The sequence below is a fragment of the Aspergillus nomiae genome (genome assembly GCF_001204775.2).
Source record: "Aspergillus nomiae NRRL 13137 chromosome Unknown contig00357, whole genome shotgun sequence".
In the NCBI taxonomy this organism is placed as follows: domain Eukaryota; kingdom Fungi; phylum Ascomycota; class Eurotiomycetes; order Eurotiales; family Aspergillaceae; genus Aspergillus; species Aspergillus nomiae.
In genome coordinates, this window is record NW_015378412.1 from 13,035 (window position 1) to 34,042 (window position 21,008).

At 49.2% G+C, this 21,008-nt stretch overlaps 6 protein-coding genes across 6 annotated transcripts; 2 read left to right on the forward strand and 4 right to left on the reverse strand.

Moving 5' to 3' along the window:
• Window positions 1-244: 244 nt before the first annotated feature.
• ANOM_008945 (fumarylacetoacetate hydrolase family protein) lies at window positions 245-1,232 on the reverse strand (the record flags this gene model as incomplete). The annotated part of the gene is made up of 3 exons (XM_015554201.1): window positions 245-543; window positions 619-988; window positions 1,047-1,232. 3 exons carry the CDS (start codon window positions 1,230-1,232, stop codon window positions 245-247), a joined length of 855 nt encoding a protein of 284 aa, XP_015403235.1.
• Window positions 1,233-2,201: 969 nt separating this feature from the next.
• On the forward strand, window positions 2,202-3,592 carry ANOM_008946 (uncharacterized protein; the record flags this gene model as incomplete). Its single annotated transcript, XM_015554202.1, has 4 exons — window positions 2,202-2,225; window positions 2,296-2,538; window positions 2,587-2,959; window positions 3,015-3,592. The coding sequence occupies 4 exons, from the start codon at window positions 2,202-2,204 to the stop codon at window positions 3,590-3,592; spliced, it is 1,218 nt and encodes a 405-aa protein (XP_015403232.1).
• A 3,092-nt stretch (window positions 3,593-6,684) lies between these two features.
• On the reverse strand, window positions 6,685-11,852 carry ANOM_008947 (uncharacterized protein; the record flags this gene model as incomplete). The annotated part of the gene is made up of 14 exons (XM_015554203.1): window positions 6,685-6,899; window positions 6,965-7,452; window positions 7,522-7,661; window positions 7,769-8,306; window positions 8,371-8,421; window positions 8,489-8,560; window positions 8,614-8,737; window positions 8,808-9,206; window positions 9,277-9,442; window positions 9,513-10,309; window positions 10,373-10,606; window positions 10,671-10,950; window positions 11,030-11,250; window positions 11,306-11,852. The coding sequence occupies 14 exons, from the start codon at window positions 11,850-11,852 to the stop codon at window positions 6,685-6,687; spliced, it is 4,272 nt and encodes a 1,423-aa protein (XP_015403233.1).
• A 1,493-nt stretch (window positions 11,853-13,345) lies between these two features.
• ANOM_008948 (glycoside hydrolase family 72 protein) lies at window positions 13,346-15,101 on the reverse strand (the record flags this gene model as incomplete). The annotated part of the gene is made up of 4 exons (XM_015554204.1): window positions 13,346-14,040; window positions 14,095-14,856; window positions 14,907-14,932; window positions 14,989-15,101. 4 exons carry the CDS (start codon window positions 15,099-15,101, stop codon window positions 13,346-13,348), a joined length of 1,596 nt encoding a protein of 531 aa, XP_015403230.1.
• Window positions 15,102-15,897: 796 nt separating this feature from the next.
• On the reverse strand, window positions 15,898-16,304 carry ANOM_008949 (DUF2406 domain-containing protein; the record flags this gene model as incomplete). Its single annotated transcript, XM_015554205.1, has 3 exons — window positions 15,898-16,007; window positions 16,058-16,135; window positions 16,193-16,304. The coding sequence occupies 3 exons, from the start codon at window positions 16,302-16,304 to the stop codon at window positions 15,898-15,900; spliced, it is 300 nt and encodes a 99-aa protein (XP_015403231.1).
• A 2,546-nt stretch (window positions 16,305-18,850) lies between these two features.
• On the forward strand, window positions 18,851-20,369 carry ANOM_008950 (MFS transporter; the record flags this gene model as incomplete). Its single annotated transcript, XM_015554206.1, has 4 exons — window positions 18,851-19,030; window positions 19,450-19,563; window positions 19,611-19,958; window positions 20,010-20,369. The coding sequence occupies 4 exons, from the start codon at window positions 18,851-18,853 to the stop codon at window positions 20,367-20,369; spliced, it is 1,002 nt and encodes a 333-aa protein (XP_015403229.1).
• Window positions 20,370-21,008: the final 639 nt, after the last annotated feature.

The window sequence follows — 21,008 nt, forward strand, 5'->3', positions numbered from 1 at the left end:
TATATGGCTCAGTGGGGGCCTTATATCAGACCCGTGTCATGCCAAATAAGCAAGTTGTACAAGAGATACGAGATTCCCCAAACCTACTACTACCCTAGTCACTGGATAACAGACCTACTATATGTAGCAAATTCCGTCTAGGTCATTTAGCAATATATAATCGGCAGAATAATGAAGTGAAGTCCAATCGTAATGTTTCATGATCAACCTAACGAATAACCTCCTTTATATAAAAACAACGCTTCTATTCATACCTCACCCTGTTGACCAACGTGCCAATGTTTTCAATTTCGACATTGATCTCATCACCATCCTTCAGCACAATTCTGGGCTCCCGAGTAAACCCAATTCCAGCTGGAGTTCCCGTCAGGAAAATTGTGCCGGCTTCTAGTGTTGTGCCCTGGGACAGATAGGAGATCTGCTTCTTAATCGAAAACAGCATTTCCTTGGTATGGCCATTCTGCAGGACGCTCCCATTATGGATTGCCTTAATGAACAACGTCTGCGGGTCTTTGATAACAGAGGATGAGACGAGGACGGGTCCTACACTGGTTAGACAGGAACCTCCAAAAAAGCCAAGGAGGGATATAGAGAGACACAGAGAAACAAAGAACATACCGACAGGGCAACTCCCATCCAACCCCTTCGAAAATGACCACTGCGAAGTCGCAAATTGCAGCGTCCTTGCTGAAACGTCGTTAGATGCTGTATAACCCAGAACATAATCCAGCGCTTCCTCTTCAGGGATATCACGCCCTGTCTTTCCAATGACGACGCAGAGTTCTGCCTCGTAATCGCTCGTTTCATCCTGCGCACATTGGGGGATATTGATCGTCGCTGGGTACGGATTGGCTAGGGCAGTGCGAGGCTTCGTGAACATAACGGGGACTGTGGGGAGGGCCATGTTGGCTTCCTTGGCGTGGTCGAGGTAGTTCAGGCCCAGACAACGGATGTAACTGCATTGTTCCTTGGTGACTGGGGAGAGAAGCTACTTTGTTGTTAGTATGGCACTTCGACTATAGTCCGCTATCAGATCTGGTCTTCACCTGCTTAACGTGCATCACGGTCGTGGATACGCGCCCGTCAAAGATCGTACCATCGATAAGATACGCCGCGATGTCCACGCCATTGACGCTATCTTTGCCAATGTCGCGAGTGGTGTCGACTAATTGGCCCAGATGCTCTTGGCTATCTTCGACGGCGATAAAGCGGATGAGGTGCGTCCAGGACATTTTGACGGCGCGAATAGTATTTGAGGAAATTGGGGTCGAGACAATTGAGGTGCCGCATTGGCTATTTATTGGGGGGATCGGGATGGGGTTCCGTGTCCCACCTCGGATATTGCGGGTGAAGCCTTATCGATGCGGGGACGGTGGGTTCCATATTTCCGTACATCCGATGGAGAAGTAACGAAAGGCGGAGAGAGGATGCACTCCCATTGTGTTGAGGGCTCCAACCATATCAGCTTTGTACCAAAGCATACCAGACCTTGTCAGGCATTTTCGATAGTAGTCCTCTATCAAACCATTAGATCACCCGCTGACTCCTGGTCACAACCCTGCCAAAGATATGCTTAGGCAGCGTAAAACATAGATGACAGTGCGCTTCGTTCCTGTGAAGACCATCCTCACTTGAATATATCTTGTAGCAGAAACCACAGTGTGCAGTGTGCAGTGTGATCTGGGGTAAATTATAGACTCAGTTGACATTCATTATGGCGTGAAGCCGTCACTCTGCATCTACATGATGTCAAAGTATATCGGACGGAAAAGCCGGTCTCCTGAATATTCTCAGGAATAGAGAGATCTGGCTCTCTTTGTTGGGTGCTGAGCTCTGTTGGCTAATGCTCCCAGAGCTGAGAAGTCCCCTACAGAGATTCCGGCACAAGACCTAATAAGTCAGACAAAGTTCTGTATGGGTTACAAGATCACTGTCGATACAGCAGCAGATAAATTCAGATGGCTATCAAACGATGACTCTCGGTGCCAAGACGAACAATCTCCAACAATAGCCCGTCGGACTTGGCAATGCTGAAAAGACTCTAGATTTGAGGACCTTCGGGGCGTCGTGAATTCGATTTTTTTGATCATGTATCTCCCATCTGTTTTATGTTCATTCTTATCGTTTCTTAGTCTTTACGACCTGCATATAAAGGGAAGAATGCGTCATGTACTATTACTTTTGTATATTCTCTGTCTGGCATGGGCAAAGGATATAGCTCCCCAGTACGATGCCGAAATAGACGTAACAACTTCCCACTCATTGGCGTAAGATCACCTAACTGACTTTTCGCAGAGGATAACACACGTCTTCGTGACAAACATCACCCTAGTCGACCCAGCTGAGTCACGTCAGCAAGAAGAATACTCGCGACTACAAACTCGCCTTCAACGTCCCGTCGCATCGGGGGATACATCACATCCTCGACAGAGATTGCTCACAGCTCTCCATGCCTTCCATCGCTACAAAGAGCGCAATCTAGCCGAGACGAAGCGATGGCGGGATTGGTATAAGAAAATCCCTAAGAAACAGCGCTCGGTATGCGCCCCCGTAAAACTTCTTGTTTTCGCTGCTAACGAGAATTAGATCGTCGAATCCACGATTAAATATACCCGTAAACTGAATACAGTGGACCACCTTTTCGAGACAAACGAGAAATTAGCACATGAGATTGTCAAGCATGGGATGCAATTCTATAACATTACCCAAACTGAATTGGACAAATTCATCAAGGAGAATGAGAAGCAGGGGGTCAATACCGACAAAACGAGTGTCTCGCAGGCGATGAAGCATTTCGTGCGCGATTGGGCCGATGAAGGGTACGACGAGAGACAGGACGCATTCCCGTGCATTTTGGGTACTCTTGCGAATATGTCGAGAAATCTCGAGCAACCGTTGCGGGTGTTACTACCCGGTGCAGGACTGGGACGATTAGCAAATGAGGTTAATGCATTAAGTGGTGAGATTTGCTTCAGCTGCAACGGAAGATCATCGAGAGGTGCTAATCAAGGCAGGCTTCGAGGTGACCATGAACGAATGGTCCATGTACATGAACCTCGCGTATCGATATCTATCCAGCCTGTCCAGCGCCAACAGCAAGACTTTCCATCCGTACATCGACTGGTGGTCACACCAGGCGACAACTAGTGATCTGCAGCGTTCCGTCTCGTTTCCAGATACATTGGCTAGTCCCTCAGTCCTCCTGGTAGAAGGCGACTTTACTACGGTATTTGCAGAAGAGACGGGGAAGTATGATGTGATAGTCACGCTGTTCTTCATCGATACTGCGCGGAACTTGGTTTCTTACTTTGAGAATATCCATCGACTACTCCGCCCCGGGGGCCAGTGGATCAACCTGGGTCCGTTGCTATACGGAAGTGCGCCCTTTTTGCAGCTGTCGCTGGATGAGATTGTGGCCTTATCCGAGCACATTGGGTTTACGTTCCAGGAGACGGACGCATCTTGCGGAGATATAACAGTCCCTGGGATGACAGTTCGTGGTAAGGAAGTGGCCTACGCCCAGAATGGGAAGGGACTGAGCAAGAATGCATATCAGGCGCAGTTTTGGGTTGCTCGGAAAAATTCAATGTAGAGCCATTTGTCCAGCCAGACGGAAATGCATGACTTGAGCAGGCCTCGAGAGTGAAAGTTTTGTTGTGGGGAAGATCCATTTCAAGTCAGGAAATTTCCTGGAAACTACTGAACGATGGATGGGAGAACCCAACTACCGGACAGGGAATACAGAATCTCCTACACGTCACGCGAGTAATTATAAAAATGGGACCAAAGCTCCTCATCAGGATAATGCTCCAAGACGATGGGCCACATTTCGCATCTGATGCGATGACTGGCAAGGTAATCAGCCTGCACACGCAATGGTCGACACCTGGAAGAAGCCTCAAAGAACGTGGAAATCCCCTCGATGTCTTGTGCTTTCTTTGTTAGGCAGTTGTCAGCCGGATCTGGCTGTTTCGGATATTCTGGTAGACTATTCGTGTGTACGTTAGACAAAGGCACCGAAATGATCAATGCAACGGAGACTTATCGACCCAACTAGGAGATCCCCGATCAAGTGATTCTCAGAACGTGACTCTACGTTGTGTTTGTATACTCTTGGTATTACTTGATGAATGTAATTATGTATTGACTGCGTCCCTCAGTGATATGAACTGGCTATGGCGGGTATAGAGTGACGCGACCATGAGTTGTATAGAAACGGACTACAAAATTGTGAACTACACACTAAGACCGGCTGCAGGTAGCGCTGGGCCTGTACGCATTGCTGAACAAGGCGTCTCAACCCAGAAGGCTGGGTGGCGTGACTGCGTCCATGGAATTGCCACAGGATAGGACATTTCCATACCTCACATTCGAGGGCTCAATTCTAAATTAAGCCGTGATGGGTTTGCGACATATGACTCATGGCTCATACCGTTCCAACATACTCTTGATAGGCTATTATGATACTGACACCAGATTAGTCTTTTCAACTGTGGACATCTGGTTAGATCGATTCAGCTGAAAGTGCAAGTTCCGCTATAGTCAGGTATTTCGCTCGACAGCATGCAAGTCCAATGCTGATGAAACTAAAATAGCGGAATAACATTTTTGGAATGCGTATTCTACTTATATCACTCCTTGTAGTACATGTTAGGACCATCGCAGTGTGCCGCCAATTTCAATTCGTGTATAGGCAAGGGGCAGTTTTCATGCAGGTAAGAGCCGGCCCATACATAAGGCAATCACCAGGCTTTGCGCTCCACTCCGCGGGCGAATTTGAATCAACGAAGCCGAAGTTGCTTATAAGACCTCTTCCTCATCCGATATACGAGCCCAGTCAGCACTTCTTCTATTACCCTAGGATTTAGGACCTTGATATTTCAATATACATTCCACCGGAGTCATTCCTCGTCTCACGATGCCAACATCCGATACTATTGAGCTATGGAGGCACCTTGTTAAGGCCGTCAACCATCTTTTCGAGGCTAGTGAGTCTTTCCAAAAAGGCTACCGCAGCAATGAGAATCGCAAACGAAAATCTAGCCAACATGAGAAACCTAGCGACAAGACACACAGGCCTGAATATAGATCATATAAGCCTCATCTCAAAAGATCCTATCTGCTCGCCCCATATAAAATGCATCAAGTAAGACGCTACGATCGAAAGGAAGCAATGGACATAGTGCTCGGTGCACTGAAGGACAACACTGCATGCATTATAGATCGCAAGGAAGCATTTACTAGGAAACCTACGTCTTTGGATGGTGGCTACGTTCTGGTCGAAGCCGAAGGGGATTATACTAATGGTAGAAATTGGAGATTGGTATGGGAGGATTTGATCAAGGAAGGCCGTGGACGTCACAAATTTGAATTCCGCGAGTTACGGTTTTATCGGGGGGTATATTAAGATTTTTACATGGGGAATATGGATTTGCGAGCCCAGACGGGGAGGAAGCCCAATGTCACTGAGGATCGTTGATGCCTGGGCAAACTCTTCCAATCCGCAGCCAGATGTGCATATTGTTTTGTTACCATTTGAATGTATTTGTATACACCAGGTTTGTCAATGTGCGAGCTATGTGTCTACTTTATTTACTTTGCGAGTGTGCTTAACACCATTTCTGTTTCTCTTGTCAAGGACTTGAGAAAGATAAGAAATCGATAGGGCCGCTAAAGAAAAGCAGGCACAAAGGCACGGCCATATTCCTGTTGGACCGTTATTGTGTGCCCTAAGAACAAATTCTATATGGGCATACTTTCTTTGAGAAATTGAAGTCGATGTAGCATCAATAGTTTATTACTTACTGGGTAGGATTTAAGCAACTAAGGACAAACAAATAAAAAATACCCATGCATGGTTGAACAAGAACAGTCCCAGTACCCTTTTTATTTAGCGTTACTCCTCAGAAAGTCTATTCTGTCCGGACTATCATCCCCGTTAGACAGGGCCTCTCTTGCGAAGGAAAAGGGAATCCCCTTTCTTCTAGGCCACACCCCACTTCTGGAGCGTACATACCAAAGGCATTGTTCCGTCTGTTTAAAACCTCCGTCCATTGTTCTTACACAACTTTCATCATTCAATATCCCCATCATGCTGAACAGGATATTGGAAACACCATCCACAATCAAACCATTCTATCAGTGAGACCAAGAGAACAGCCAAGCACGAAACACACCACTAAGTATCGCACGGGGGAAAGTAAGCGGCACCAATTCAACGATCTCCGAACCCCATAGACGGTATCTTCCAAGAAACCCAGACTGGGAACTATGGAAACACAGGCGAAGAATATTGGCAAATTCCATAGCCCTTAATCATACGTCCTGAATTCAATTGCCACAAGATGGAACCCTTGCCTGACCTGCTTTCAAAAATTTAATATGAAGGCGGAGACATGGGATTTGAATTAAAGCAAACACTTAGGGGGCCGGTGGACGGAGACTGGGGAGTATGGCGGTAACGCTAAGAGAGGAATTAGATAGTTTTGTATTAACTCTAGTTGGGCTCAATCTACCTGCGGCTACATTAGCTGTGGAGGGTACTCCACGGATTCCTTGTCAGGTGGTTGGCAGGCAATATAACCGCACCTCATTGACAAAGTAGAGCAGTTAATTTAGAAAGATGCAGCTCGGTATACGGGTCAGTGTTTCATCTCTACCACTAAACCTATGGCTGCCATCCTATTAACCCAGATGCATGCTATACAAGCCCGCGAGCCGTGTCTCACCAGCCAGTAACTCCGCTGGAGGCCCAACCTCCACCAGCGCTCCCCCGTCCAAAACCGCCACTCGATCGTAGGCCTCGATATGCGTTAACACATGCATCACTGCTAGAACGGTGCATTCCCGGAACTCCGAGTCAATAATACTCTGCACGAGGGCCGCTGCCTCACTATCCACTACGTCACACATTAGCCGAGTTTCGCTCGCTTATACCAGAACGGCCGTCAATTCACTCACCTACTCGTCGCCTCATCCAAAACAAGGATACTACAGTTCCGCCGCCGAACAATCGCCCGCGCAAAGCAGAACAGCTGTTGCTGCCCTGCCGATAAAGGCAAGGTATCCACAACCGTGTCCAGACCTCCTTGCGCATGCACCAGTTCCCACAACCCTACTCGGTGCAGCGCACCCACAAGTTCTTCCTCGGACTGTGCCTCGGAGTACAGATCGAGATTGAACCGTACACTGGCACCTTTCAGGAAAAACGGATCCTGGGGGACCACGTTGAGGCGGCGGCGGAATTCATCCGCCTCCTGCGCGGCGAATGCGCCAGCAGCAACGGCTACCCGCCCCTCTACTAGGATCTGGCCCTCGAGCACCTCCACCATGCGTAGTAGGGCAAGAAGCAGCGATGTCTTGCCACTCCCTGATCGGCCACAGATAGCGAGGTGCTCCCCTGGTTGAACTGAGAGGGTGATGGCTTTCAGGGCTGCATCGGCGGCGGGAAGGCTGAAACATCCGTGTCCGGTATATTAGCGGGTTCATTATCAAAACAGCAGGAATGAAAGAAGCACATACCTGGAGGAACCCGGGGCTGTAAACCCCGCCACCACGCCTTCAAACTCCACAGCACCAGGCCGTGGCCACGGCGCTATCGTCCCACCCGCCGTCTCATATTCCTGCCCTGCATCCTCGGCCTCCGTCTCCGTCACGAAGCGCTGCACGCGTGTCACGCGCCGATGCTCGACTCCAGTCGGGTCCACGTGCGGATCAACCGAGTCAGCGTTTCACCCAGGCCGGTGAGAATGATCAGCGCGACACCCACGCCGCCGACGCGGATGTCCAGCTGGCGGTGCCAGGTTACCACAGTCCCAACAAGAATCACCACTAGGGCGGCCATCAGGACGTTGAGCGCGAAGGTTAGCCAGTGTTGGATACAGCTTTGCAGGTAGGCTGGGCGCTGCGAATGATCCGCCAGGCGGGCGGCGCGGTGCTGATAGTCATGGGTCCAGCCAAAGGCGCGGATAGTGGTTGCCCCGGACCGGTATGTTGACTCGGTGTTGGTGAAATGGGTGTATAGTGGGGCTTTAGCTTCGATCATCAGGAGACGCATCTGTCGGGAGGTTTGGAGGTAGAAGCGCTGTAGAACATAGAGCAGGGCAAAGACGAGCGGGACCGCGATGGCGAGGGAGCGGGAGAAGATAGCTAGTATTATCACTTGGGCAAGGCAGGATATAGCCGCTTTTATGGTTGTCAGTGGTCTGGAAAGGAACACATTGTTGGGAGAGGGGAGAATACTTGAAGTATAGTTCAGGGCTGTCGATGGGAGGTCCATGTCTATGAGCTCCATGTCCTCGCTAAATCTAACGGGAGGTATGAGCACTTCTCACTTTCACTATATAGGGAGATGATGAGCAGGGGAGTTACCTGTTGATAAGTTCACCGTTATCGGTGCTTGCGAAGAAGCGAAATGGTGCCCTAGACGCCGCCCCAACGGTCAACATTTTTATCATACGTGCAATGCAGGAATCACAGAATCACATACTTAAGGGTAGCGGCGAGCAGATCGAAATGAATGCTGGTTGCTGAATTGCTCACGATTGAAACGAAAGCAACCCTGCCGGAGAATCAGCGACCACAAGTCTCCATAAGAAACTGAAAAGTACGCACCACGCAGCGAGGCAAGCAGCAAATGTCCCCAGAACCCCCATCATCGCATAGACGCCCATGTACATAGCTACCTTCTGGTTGGGATGTGTCTCATTGGCCTCTGACCACCAACTAACCCATATCACTTTCAGGCGGATTAGTTCATATTCCAAGCTGGGGGTACTCATTTGACAAGCACCACATCGCACACTCACCTGAGAACTCGGTAAAGAAGATCCATAGGACCATGAACAGAGCATAAAGCCCGACAGCCACGTAGCCCGAGCTGGTGAGATAATACCTGTAAATTGACAGGTCTCCATTCTTTCGCCTTAGGTCGGTTGGTGGGTTGCTCGTCGGATCTACAATTAAGGCGGAATGCATATCGCCCTCCCTGGATGATGCGGAAGTCAGGCCTGCTGTGGGCGAAACCTCTTTCGCAGTCAACGCACTGTCTTTATCAATTGACTCTTTGTCCCACGGGCTGGTCACGCAAAGACCAAGCTCTTTGACATAGCCTTCGTCTTTCTGAGCCAAAGAGGAAGGGCTCCCAGACTCTACCATTCTACCTTCTCTAAGGACGATGATCCTGTCCGCCAGCATCATGATTCTGGCTACATTACCCAGGCCATATCAGTACCAGAATTTGAAAGCAAAATAATAGAATGAGGGGGAATCACGTACGGTTATGAGTAGTCAACACAACGGTAGTGTTATCATTGCGCAAAAGCCCTGTGTCGCGTCCGAGCAGCCTGCGCGACACGCTTTGGACCGTGTGCATGTCTATACCGCTAAACACATCATCCAGCAGTATGATGCTTCGCTTGGAATAGACGGCCCGAGCCAAAGCCTTTGTAATCAGTGCCCGGTTAGCAAAGCTACTAATAAGCACCAAGAAGACTTCGTTTCCAGTCACTCACGATCCGCTGCTTCTGTCCCCCGCTCAACTTCACGCCATCGCTTCCCACGAGAGTGAAATCCCCTTTCTCCAGCTGCGCTAGATCGGTCTCAAGAGCACAGGCCGACAATACGCAATGATACCACTTCAAATCCCATGGCGACGACCCTCGGATGTTCTCGCGGATGGTGTGATTCTCTAGCCACGGGTGTTGGGCACAGTAGGCCATGGCCTTGCATGCTCTGGGATCGACCTTGTCCCGCCTGGATAATCCAAGCTCTGACGGGATATCAACGAGCTCTCCGAGCAGGGCGTGTAAGAAACTGGACTTCCCGCTTCCGACTGGCCCAATAATCGCGGTTATACTGCCCCGCTTGATGGCAATTTGGAGGTCATGGAGGGCCGGGTCAGCGCTGGAGCGGTTCCAAGCAAATCCATGGCCGTCCAGGCGAAGGTCTGCGTGGAAGAGGGAATGAGAATGCGATTCGCCCTTAGAAAGCGTTCCCAGCGGTACAGACTCAAGTGTTGTCTCTTCCTCTGACGTTGAACAAGGCGTCCGGGAACCGTCGCCACTGTGAGGGACATTTCTCGTCTGGGAAGAGTAATTGCAATACTCTTGAATGCGATCAAAATTACCGACGCACTGGAATACCATTGGCATCGTTTGGATGAAAACGATCACCGGGGTCGTCAACAAAGAGATCAATGATAGGGAGGTAAAGGCCTGCGTCAGAAGAAGGGTTTGGCTTTTCCAGAACACAGCGATGATGGTGTATATGCCAAAGGTCACTACAGGGGCCAGGTTGATCGGCGTCAAGGCTAGGGTAGGGGAGTTAGTCCTAGCAAATACGGTGAGGATTACTTCATAGTCCGGGGACTTACACAGTAATAGCATGGCGACGAGAAGCTTTCGGTATGAGCGCGAGGTCTCGATTTCGCGACTGCGAAAACCTTGGATCACTGGCAGCAGGACTCCCGAAAGTCCCAACATCTTCACGGCTTTCATGTCACTGAGCATCGCAGAGGTAACGCGAAGCCGTTCCTGGACCTTCTCTATCCATCTTCGTTGGGCGGTATTCATTGAAACCGATAACTTTGAACTTCCCGCCACAAATACTAACACATCTCCGCATCAGAACAAGAAGTAGCATGTCTGTGAAAGAGAATTGGAGAAACTCACGAAGTACCAGGATCAAGGGGGCGATGCAGGCTACGGAGAGCTGACGACCGAGTAGCCAGCACGCAATCCCAATTTCAACCAATGCGCCCCATGTTTCATGGAAGAGCTCTAGGCCATTCACTATGCGCTCCACATCCGTACCCATAAGAGAAACGGCGGTAATGTCGCCTGAATCGGCCACTCGTGTTTGGAGAGTGTGATGATAAATGGTTGTGATCAGGGCTCCTCGTACTCGCGTGACGAATCTAAAATTCTGATATTGGTAGATTGAATTAGAGGCCTGCTATGGTCAGCTATTTCGTCGAATATGGCTATTAGTGAGGCATGCAACTGCCCTCAGGCTGGACTATCCCACTTACTGCTATCCCGAGATACACGAGTGCCCAGGCACCAATGAGTCCTCTGCTCTCATTTGTGCGGGGCTGTGACGGATCGATAGCTTGTAGTGTGGTGTTGATTAGGAAGGGCTGTGCGAAGTTGAACGCTATCACACAAAGACGTGGTATAATGGGAGATAGAAATGATGCTAGGTTAGCACGAAAGCATGCACGAACCAGGCTGTGTGGCTCTTGGTGGTTGTCTGGATCGCCCAAAATATTAGTCCCTACCAGTATGAAGTGTGCTGTGTGTCTTACATCTATTCCATGCCTCTATGAGCCTCTCACACGTAGCCTGGCTTTCCAGTTTCGTATCAAGCGGCGGCAGATCGTCTAACGTAAGGACCTGCGCGTAGCCGGTTCGGAATGTGGAAGCCAGCCATGTAAAGCAAGTCCGAGGCCAAATTCCGCTGTGCTGCTCTGGGGAACCAGCTTTCAGTCTTTTTGCTTTTGTCTCCACCGACTCTAGTGCCAGTGATACCAGAAACAAAGAAAGAACGATGCTCATGGCGGTGGCTGCTCTCGAGTTGCCGACATTACGCGGTAGCAGCCAAAGTGTGCGTGTTCGAGCGGCATTGAGTAGAATTGAGACAGATAGAAATAGATTCAGGATGGTGGAGGGCCGTTGAGAGCGTTGATGGCTGACGAAGGATAGAACAACTGCTGCCAATGTCGCCAGAGCGCTGAGAACATCGGCTGCAATAGATCCTTCTGTTTTGACGGCTAAGCTTCGAACCCGAAAGGCAAGAAATACCAGTTGCGCTATGAATAACCCTGCCAGGGCCAACTGCACGGGCGGCTCCATGTAAGTTCGAACATATTCCTACAGAGGTGTGGAGGGATACGGACCAGTTTGCTGCGCAGGAGCGTAGTATTCAGGTGGTATAGGATAGGTTTCCGTAGTAGTCGAGCGGCATGCATGCAGGAAAGGAGGATAAAGAGACCGGCTGGCAAGCATGCGAAAAACACATCTTCAAATGCAATGGTAAAATCAAAGGATCGACAATCAGGGTTAACCCGCGGGCCAAAGGACCGGTCACTCCCTGTTGAACAGACCATTTCGTGGTTTGTGTGTTTGGGACCTTTAATGCTTTGAGTCGGTGACAGAGCAGGATAAATATGTCATGGGTGTGACACGTACCGATTGATGCCTACTAGTATAACATAGATCATGGCAAATAGTTCGAGCCTATGGTGACATTTTAGCGTCCTAAACGCATGCATGCCTGACCTTACCCGGGCGTTAGCGATAAATAATATAGATAACCCTGGTATAGTAGCAGCTTTTCATTTGTTGAACAAATTAAACCCTGTATTTGCCGACCAGGGTGAAGGATGTCCGACGGAGAAACGATGAATATAATATTGAGTATTATACTGCCCTTCCAAGGATTGGAGTGACCAAAGATTATCATTCTAACTTATATACCGCCCACAATAGTAAGCTACTAGGTAATAGATAAGCTTTGAGGTTCTTAAGAAACCTTCCCACTTCCAAGCATCCTATCCTCTGGTTATCATTGCCGATCAAACGGTTTAATTCAATAATCTAGATATATCTAGGTTCTCAAAAAATAATATCTACTTGGACAAAAAAAAAAAAGAAAAAAAAAAAAAAAACCACAAAACAGGCTTCCCACAATATTTGTCTCTATAGTATACGGCTCCAGAATATCAAGAAAGTTAAAAGTGTAGGGAAGACGTCAACCTCAGCAATATAACCCTAGATGGATGAGTCTAAGAACGCCATATTGCCTTTGCTCGGTCGAGCCCATAAAGAAGGGGACATATATAGATTGGACTGTTATATTTAGTACAGAAAAAGCTAAATCAATAGCTATATTTTGAAACCATATACCATAAATATGAGAATGGTTTTATAATACAAAAGCACTCCTATCTAAGTACTCAGTATATCGCAGTCGAAATACGTGGATATCTTGAGTTGTGGTATCTTAGCTACATGCTCATATGCAAGGCGATCACCTTCTCGTCCCGCACCTTCCTTTAGCATACTTGACTCTTGTATATTAGTGCTCCTTTCAGGTGTTCACCAGACAATCTATATTCTATCCTGTTTCTACTCATCATCGTTGTCATACTTCAGGGGCATCGCGCGGTCATTAGGACGGCCTCAAACTGTGCTGGATGTCAATAATTACAGCGATACTTACGTTTGCCAGAGATCGCAGAATTTCTAGATACGTCCACTAAAATGTAAACGATCTATTATACAAGAAAATCTAAGGAGTGACTAAAGTGAGTTCAAAGTCAATACCACATATCTATCCAGCCAATCTACAGCACAATCATAAACAATGCAGCGCACACGGCAGTCACAATGTACGCGCCCAGCTGAACGGATCCAACCACCACCATCGTGCTACCGGTAGTAGGAGCCAAACCCGACGAGGTGGAAGAAGAGGCAGACGAGCCCGAGGTACCGGTGGGCTGAGAAGTGACCGTGCCCGTACCGGCAGTACCAGCCTGGCTCATCAAGCTGGAGCAAGTGCCGGTCGCCTTAGTGGTCGAGGTCACCGTAGCCGAGCCACCGAAGCTACAGGCCGATGCGGCAGAGTTCTGCTCGGTGTAGTACTTGTTGAGGAGGAAGTTGAGCTGCTGCTTGGGGTTGCACATGCCGTAGGCGCCGTAGACTCCGGTCGTGCCGTTGCTGGACACTCCCGTGCATGTAGTGTACCCGCAGATCAGAGAGAACAGGTCGGCATAGTCGTCACTCGAGACGGAGTCCTTCACGACACAAGCGGCGGCGTCAGACATGCAGTCACACAGGTTCTCGTTCGGCGTAGGAGGCAAGGGGGTCTGGGTGGCTCTCCAGGCACTGTTGACGGCGGGGCAGCTCTGCAGAGCAGTGTTGGTAGGGGTATAAGAAGCCTTGTTCACACCAGAGGGGGTGGCGCTGGCGATGTGCTTCGAGTAGGAGGTGAAGTCGGCAAGCTTGCTGACGCTGGTGCTGTCAATGATGGAGACAAGACCTATACAGATGGGAATTAGCGACCCTGAGGCTGGCTCTGATTGGGAAAACTTACCGTAATCGTTGGTTTCTTGGAAGTACATGTAAACAATACCACCAGACCACACGCCATTCATCTTGTCGCCAAATAGGGCATCAACCTCGGTGAACTGACGAGGCTGGACCTCGTTACACCCGTACTCAGCGAAGAAGACGGGGACAGAGTAGTTAGCGAACTCTTCCGTGCGGTCCTTGTAGCCAGAGGCCGAGTACGACGAGTCACCGCACCAAGAGTAGATGTTATAACCCCAGAAGTCGATGCTGTCTTCTTCGCTTTCACAGTTGAAATAGTTGGCCATGTGCACACGGATAGCAGAGTCATCGTTAGTCGCGTATCCAACACCCATGGTGCGGTAGCCCTTCTGCTTGATATAAGATTTCATGTCACGAACAGCCGCCTTGACAAACGCGCTAGCATCCGTCGTGGCGACGGTGTTAGAGACTTCATTACCCGCAAAGAAACCTAGGGTGTTATTATACTGAGCCATCTCATCGATGACCGCTGTGTAGCGAGAGTACAGAGTAGTTTCCCAGGTGGGGTCGCTCCGGTCGATGGACTGGGTGGGATCAGACAGGTCTGAGACCACGTAGATGCCTGCATCGGCCAGCAACTGCATGCATACGGTGTGGTTGGCAGTCGGGTCGATGGCATAGACCCGAATGGTGTTTGTGTTTAGTTCCTGCATGATGGGCACGTCACGCTTGCAAGCTGTAGCATCGGCCAAGGGGTCCTTATAGCTGCTAGAGCCATTGGTGGTACCGTTGCTGGAGTAGTCCTCTGCGAGGGTTAGTAGCCGGTAGTGAAAAGAAGACTTCCGAGAGACCTACGTTGATAGGCAACACCACGAATGTAGCTGACATGATTAGCTGAGGATATGAGATGCGCCCAGGGTGAAGCTCAGAGACTTACAACTGGGTATTGTTACTAGAGTAGAAGAATTTGGAACCCTTGATGACGATGGGGTCGACATCGGCCACAGCGGTACCCAACAGGGCCGCTCCCACTGCCCAGGAAAGCTTCATCGTAGTGTAGAACCGGAAAATACTTTGTATTGGGACGAGTATTGAAAAAACAATGGTATATAACGAACGTCAGGAAGGTATAGGTACGAAAAGAGAGACTGGCAACAACAACGCTCCAAACAGTCAGGGAAAAAAAAAGGACACCTGCCCCTGTTAAATTCTCGCCGCAGACTCTGCAATCTAGTATTAATAGCAACGTCTCATTATGCTTTATCCGCCGTCGACAAACCAGGAGGACCGCCCCGCTATCCAGCATCGAACGCGTCAGCCACGGCGTCGCTTGAATTGTACAGTTCGGTCTATACCTCAAAAGCTTAGCTCGCCATTAACGTCGTGAACATGGAGCACCGGATCTTCACCGTCGCTCTTAGATTGGACAGAACGCCGGAGTGGGACAACGATGCTAACTGCCGGCGCATCACTAGATAGTGCGGATGTGGATGCCGAGTGGGTTGGCCTTATCTCCGAGCAGAGAATTTAAATTCTTACCCGTCGGATTTCATGCCCAGTGGAGATCATTCGAATTCCCAAACACGCATTCTATTGAGCTTCGACGGCTGCCTAGAATAATTTGATTAGTCTTTAATACTTTAAGTCGACGAGAACAAGACCCATTGGTCCGATGTTTCAGATCCTCAGTCACTAGAAAGAATATAACATTCACACGGTCCCAGTCATAATATACATACTCAGACAATCGCTCAATCAACCATTCCCATCAGATCATAAAACTAAAAAATAAAAGAAACCAAGCAATTCCCAAAAGAACACCAGACCCCAGCCTCAATTTCCCCTATCACATGGCATTCTCTCGTCGACGAGCTTCAATGGCCGCCTCAAAGCCACGGATGGTATCGAGCGGTCGTTCCATTCGGGGGCGAGTCGGGTTGGAGCGATCCGGGTCGGCTACGGAGGTTAGCCATGGAACAAGGATTAGGGCTGTTGCGCACACTTACTGATCACTTCGCCCTTTGCATCGCGATGCTGCATGGATCGCAACGAGAATAAGGATGTACCGCCGATGGCATTGGCAACTAACTTAGGTTAACCGCGAGTTCGCCACGACACATTGAGATCAGTGCTGTACTTACTTGGCTGCTCTTCTCTCAGGGCGGCATTGGGGTCGGCTTTACTTGAAAGGGATTTCTTGTAGCTGTGGGAGGAAACCGATTCGGTCCGTTGACTTGCAGCGCTGGATGCCATTGTGTGAGACTTGAGAAAGTATTCAATTGAAATTTTTTTTAACTCGTGGGGTACGTGAGTGAAAGGTATGCAGGTATGTTCAAATTTATATAGATGAATCAATGGTCCGTGTGGGGATTCAGGAAGTTATCGGATGTAATCTTGAGTCGCAGCCAAGTGTCTTCACTGACAGATCAAAATCTAATGATGGATTGAGTTCCGTCTAGACCCCTGACGGGCCTTTGGGTCGCTTAAATCGCCCGTGACCTGGGGTTGCTTTTTTCTCTCTCTCTCTTTTTCTTTATTTGGCATATTTGGGTTTTTTTAGAACCAAAATCACGCAACGGCCACCAATGGCGATCGTTACGAAAGTGCGCTGGATTTTGTGACACTGTGACGCGGCCGTATCGGGTCATTCATGACGTTTAGTCCCCCATTTGTTCCGTCCACCTCGGTGTTCATTGGCTTTCGGCAAGCCAAGCTTTGACTAATGCAGCAAACCCAAGGCTTGGCCCTGACTAATAGCCAATCACAGTGAAAACCCCCTCATTCAGAAAAATGGGCCACGCAAGCACGGGGCCATGGCTGTGGCGATGCGCTCACACTTGTTAGGCTTCCACATTCACTATTGGTCCTTGCTGTTCCGTACCTGGCAAACAGACCATTCTGGACTTCAGGGATGATCCCAGGATTCTCCCGTCTTCCAGTGATTGTCTCTCCGTTTCCTTTACTAATGCCGTGATTTCCAGGGCAGGCTTACCACATCCGGAACATCACTTCATCAACCATTACATCAATGATCAACGGGTACCTGACATGGAACCTTCACGTAAATCCTATACATAGTACAGTGTACTAAACGATACTATGTACACGGCACAGTATGGAGAAACCTGTCAGGGGAGCCGAGTCGAATCCATTCCTGGGAGGCTGGGGGCAACCCTCTGTGTAACATGTGATCCTCCTTGCACCTGACTGGCCCGCAAGCATCCGCTTCCGGCATCCTCGGCCTCCGTTCACCAAGAGTCCAAGATCTCTGTCTTAGTCACATCCTGAGGAATCTCCGAAACTCTCGAAGGCATGCATATTCATTGCACTATTTCACTATGCACATGATGGCACCATCGCTACTACCACAATTAGCATCTGCCTCGGTGAATAATGCTTGAGTCCTCCGCCCGAAGGCAGGAACAAACCATCTAAAATGATCGCTTCTTTTGCCAGGCTGGGTAAGATCCACTATTTTCCAATGTGACCAACCCGTTCATTATCAGAGTTGAACCTAACAGTTGACAGGCCTGCTCTAATGAGACTTGGCCACGTGAGATCGTACCATCCCTAGCAGAAGATGTATCGATAAGCTCATAATCCGATGTTCATGTACAAGTGGATCCACCACAGCCACATCGATTGTGATATACTATCCCCCGGCTCGCCCGAGCCATCCTTCTACCCCCGAGCTCGTCTGCTATTTTTGACATCTGGGAAAATTCCTCATCCGCGTTGCTGGGTAGAGAAAATAGGCCGCACTTGAGGCAGGATCGACATATCAATCACTATTCCGCAACTGAATCTACAAGGTACTCCTCGTATACACCCGACACAACATGGGAGAAATCGGAACACTCGATAAGCTGAACTTGGCGAAAGAGCTTGGAGTCACTCTCAAAATCTGACGTTATCTTGTCAACGACTCTATCCTGGCCCTGAAAGAAACGCCCTGGCGCCTCATGAGGGATAAAATCGATTACGCGTTGCTCTGACATTATAAAGGGACTCTGGGGCGTCAATCAACACCAGTTGTACCACAAATTCCTCTCAGACACCTCGAGCGGGAAAATGAGGAGCAGTTGACCGTCGATACCCGCTGACACCTCCGGACGAGTTGCTCCGTAGACCATTTTCCTTGTATATTCTGGATTATTGAAAACAGGCTGCCGGCTTTGGGACGCTGATTGGCGAGGAAATCTAACATCTGAGGCTCACCATTGTGACTACAATAAGTGCATGAACGTCCGCCTTCAGTCAGCACGCGAGAATACCCGACTTCGTATATGACTTGCGCAATACTTCGTAAACCGATATCCGATACGTTAGATGATGGCTCTACAGGTATAACAACCTTACGTCCTGGCTCTCTGGTTTACAAAGCCCCGTACCACACGAAAAACGGCTTATTAACCTCCAGGTGCTAAGACCAAGTTGTGAAATCTATATATATAGCCGCAAGAGAGACTGTACCTCCACTTATTACCATTTATTCCTGTCAATGCTGAAGTATTACTGCCCACGTGAACGCATCACAAGCAGAATATCTTCCCTCAACCTTTCAAGAACCACTACTTCACTCAAACATAGGCATAGCTGCACGGTTTCTTTGATGGATTCCCGAATTTTAGCCGATTTGACGTCATGACCGACACGGCGAATTATTCATCTTGGCACTGGGCACGTGCGGGGAGACTCTAGTACCATGATAGACGATACATATCGCTCTTCATCGGAATTAATTGCGAACTGATCGTTTCGTCTCACGGTCGGATCCATAACCCAACAATATTGCGACAATGGACAACCCCGTTTCCAGCAATTGGGAAGAACAAGCGTCGTTTGAGATGTCAACACAGGAGCAACTCCAGGTATTTCTTCAAACGGAGCGATGGAACCATCCCCGGTCCAACATACTCAAAACATTGGCCACTTACTGGAGCTTTCTGGTTATGGGCATGAATGACGCTGCGTATGGCGTGAGCGATTCCATAACTTTCAATCTAAGTGATCCCTGCTAACATTAACAGCCGTTGATACATTACGTCAGTCTCCCCGCATATCAGGTGGACGTATTTGAGTAATGCTAAAAACATACAGCTGGAATCTTACTACAATTTATCCTACACGGTTGTGTCACTTGTGTTCTTCTCACCACTGGGTGGATATACTCTGGCTGCTTGCCTAAACAATAGAATTCACGCCAAGCTTGGCCGTCGTGGCGTTGCATGGCTGGCTCCTGGATGCCATCTCATTGCGTATATAATCATATATAATCAACTGTCTGCATCCTCCATATCCGGTCTTGGTTGTGTCATTCATCTTTGCGGGCTTTGGTAATGGGCTTGGCGATGCTGCGTGGAATGCGTGGCTTGGGAACATGGCCAATGCAAACCAGCTCCTTGGACTACTACACGGTTTCTACGGTGCTGGCGGAGTATTAAGTCCTTTGATAGCCACTTCCTTGATTACCAAAGCCCATCTGGAATGGTACTACTTCTATTATATCATGGTATGCTAAGATCTAACCAACGGCCAGTCGAGTACTAATATTCATAGATTGGCTGCGCGGCGCTTGAATTTGCCTTCCTACTCACCGTTTTCTGGGATTCTCCCGGTCCCCCTGTCGAGGACGCTCGTGCCAATGAGAGCAAGGGTGGTCTCCGTCAAGTTCTCTTTAAGAAGACGTATGCCCGGGTAACTTGGCTGTGTGCCTTTTTCCTTCTCGGCTATGTAGGAATTGAAGTTGCACTCGGCGGATGGATCGTAACATTCATGATGCAAATCCGCAACGGAGAAGCATTTGCCAGCGGTATGACGGCTACTGGATTTTGGCTAGGACTAACCGTAGGCCGGGTAGTACTGGGCTTCGTGACGCCGCGAATAGGGGAGAAGGTCTCTATCGTAGTACGTTATATGTCTTACCTACTGTCACATCGTAGCTAACCAAGTTGATAGGTATACTCCCTACTCGCTATTGGGCTGGGACTAATTCTCTGGCTCGTGCCTAATTTTTATGCTTCAGCGGTGGCAGTCGCCCTGCAAGGCTTTTTTCTCGGCCCATTTTTCCCTGCTGTCGTGGTCGTAGCTACCAAGCTTCTCCCCAAGTCGCAGCATGTTAGTGCCATTGGGTTTGCGGCTGCTTTTGGTGGAGGAGGTGCAGCTGTCCTACCGTTCGTTGTCGGTGCCATTACACAGGCACGAGGAGTCGAGGTTCTCCAGCCTTTCATCATTGGCTTGTCCGGTGGTATCCTCTTGCTATGGTTGGGACTGCCGCGGATGCCAAAGAAGGGAGAGGAAAGCCGTCCCGGTGCTTGACTATTGCCTGTCTGGGACACTAACATCTGGCCACAGAGATTCCCGATGCAGCCGGAGTTAGTGTACTTTTGCAGTCCAACCGGGTAAATGGGCCAGTCAGTTAACTATCGTTTTCATTTCTCACATATCGAGAAAGTCTCCACAATCACTCGATCTCCCGGATCGATTCAGTTTCATTGGCACATCTTGGCATATACCCTGTAGTCCCGATGCTCCTGTACCTCCGACTGCCATTACGCGCATCTCTATATCGACTGCAAGTGACCCGATTTTAGGTCCAAGATGGCTACTCGGTAGATTGACAGTAATTGACACGTTCCACCTCTCAACTAAGCCAATCCTTACCGCGACGGTAACAAGGCCTGCAGGGAAGTCTTGTCTTGCTCTCGCAAAACATCATTGGCCATGGAAATGCCCCTTTGCTCGGCAACAAAAGTACGTGGAGCACCACCCTCACAGATCGGACTCTGCCACCTTCTGCACTCCGAGTCACGTTCGGCAATCTCTCTGCTGTCACCCGCTTCGGCGACGTCTGTATAACCTCGCTGGTGTAGGTCCTGGGTCCCGTTCCCATTTGGCCGGGTTAATGTAAATACGCGGCAGCCCTTATTGACTATGGTAAATATACTAATTTGGGGC